This window comes from Bison bison, unplaced genomic scaffold, assembly GCF_000754665.1.
Source record: "Bison bison bison isolate TAMUID 2011002044 unplaced genomic scaffold, Bison_UMD1.0 scf7180017864072, whole genome shotgun sequence".
In the NCBI taxonomy this organism is placed as follows: domain Eukaryota; kingdom Metazoa; phylum Chordata; class Mammalia; order Artiodactyla; family Bovidae; genus Bison; species Bison bison.
In genome coordinates, this window is record NW_011494644.1 from 1,725,047 (window position 1) to 1,727,010 (window position 1,964).

At 47.3% G+C, this 1,964-nt stretch overlaps 1 protein-coding gene across 2 annotated transcripts in view; it reads right to left on the bottom strand.

The window, feature by feature from the left end:
* Positions 1-1,964, bottom strand: part of TMC7 (transmembrane channel-like 7) — a 62,696-nt gene that overhangs the window by 2,236 nt on the left and 58,496 nt on the right. For both annotated transcript variants that reach the window (XM_010837114.1, XM_010837115.1), the window contains one exon: positions 617-695. In XM_010837114.1, the coding sequence (XP_010835416.1) occupies positions 617-695 (79 nt within the window). The remainder of the gene's footprint in view (positions 1-616; positions 696-1,964) is intronic.

Below are 1,964 nucleotides of genomic sequence, written 5' to 3' on the forward strand. Positions count from 1 at the left end.
CGGTCCACAAAGCAGCCTTGTAAAAATGTTCTTTTAAAAATGAACATCAGACTTGGACAACACCCTCCAGTGGCTTCTTATCACACTCAGAATTAAACCCAGACTTCTCACCAGCACCCTCAGGCAGTGCTGTGACTCAAGCTCACCTTGCCTTTCCCATCATGCACCCTCCGTGCAGACTGCCCTTCCTCCTGGGCCCAGACCTCGCTGTTGTCTCTGCCTGTTACTCTCATACCCAAGACCTCCCATAACTGGCTCCTTCTCATCATTCAAGTCTTGGCTCCATCGTCACTTCCTGCTGAAATGGCTGCTATCTCAGCAGCAGATGGTCCACCAGGCACCCTCTAACTAGCTCATCTACGCCATCTTTACAGCAGTTATCGCAGTCGGAATGTATCTCTTTCCTTTAGCCTCTGAGCAGTCCGTCTCCCTTCTTCACCTCTGCATCCCAGCACAGTATGAGGATGGAGCTGTAGGAGTCCAGGCCTGAAGGCAGAGTTCTGGGGGAGTGGTGATGCAGTGTCCCACTCTCTCTCCCCGGGAGAAACTCCCATTCCTTTCCGTGTCCTGCCATAAACATCCCTGGCCCTGACTCCCAGGACCGGAGCTTTCTTACCAGGTTCAGCTGCTCTCGGAGCTGGACGACCACCCGCTTGTGCGCTCCGGCCAGGGCGATGAAGTAAAACATAATGAGGCTGCAACATAAGGCGAGAGGTCACTAGGGAGTTTGTACCATCTGAAGGCCACTGCAAAACGACCCGACCCACTTGGCCTGGAACAGTTTTACTTTTGTTTGAACAGAAATAAAAAAGAAAACCCACCCCTCTCCCAAGCAGAGAGCATCAGAAATAGCCAGAGAGGTTTTATTTGGCAATGGCAGCAGAGACCGATTCCTGCCTTGCTTTCTAAGTTAATACTAAAGCTCTTGAATCTCCGCTGGCACACACAAGAAAGGGGAGAGAGGAGGAGATGGGCCAGAAGCTCAGCTCAACACAGAATAAAGTGACTGTGGATGATCACTGTGGAGCCTCTCTGGCCTCAGCCCCCTCATCTGTAAAATGGGGATAACAGAGTAAAACCCAGTGATAACAAGCCTAACATAATACAATTCTGAATAAAAGCAACTGGCAATTGCTCCTGTTTTCTGTGCAGCCCCAGACCTCAATTATGGGTGGTTGAAATTATTATCTTTGAGAAGACGGACAAGTGAAGTGAAGGGCAAGTGCCCAGGTAAACAGCAGGCAACATCATCCATGAAGGGGAGGTGGCTGCCTATTTAATCTCCCCAGAGAAGGCTGAGGAAGTGAGGGACACTGGAATCAGGGATGTCAGTCTTCTCTTCTGGAAGTCCCCATGGCCAAGGTCGAGAGTGACCCCCAATGATGTGGAAGCCAGATCAGGTAACCACCCCAGATGGCGGCAGCCAGACCACAGCTGGAGTGAACCAACAACGATGGAGCCGCTGGATTCCAGGATCCGCGGAATTCCAGGCTAATGGGCTACAACTCCCACATCATTGTATTAATATCAATGGTATCTTACCTTTAACAAATAAATTTTTTAACCCTTTTCTTACATCATTGTGGGATTTTACTGTAGTAATATCTACCTCATAGGATAACTGATGACTGCAGGAGTTAGAACAGGTAAGCTACAATCAACTCAGTGATTTGTGGTAGTTCTATAGGTTCCAGGAAACTGAACCAGTGAATTCTGAAACAATGGTCCCAAAGGAAATACAGAACAGGTTCCTTTGTGCCTCTGGTCACAACATTTTTGTCAGCTGATCGATAGTTTCTTTTATGTTTCTTTTTTTTTTTTTTAAAGCTAGAGATTTATTGTTATTTTGTGATTAATAAATTGTCAAACTGGTTATGACACTACCCCACACTGTATACCACCAATTGCTAGTACAAAAGTTTTAAAACCATACTGAGGCATAAGGCAGAGAGAGCAGAGACACA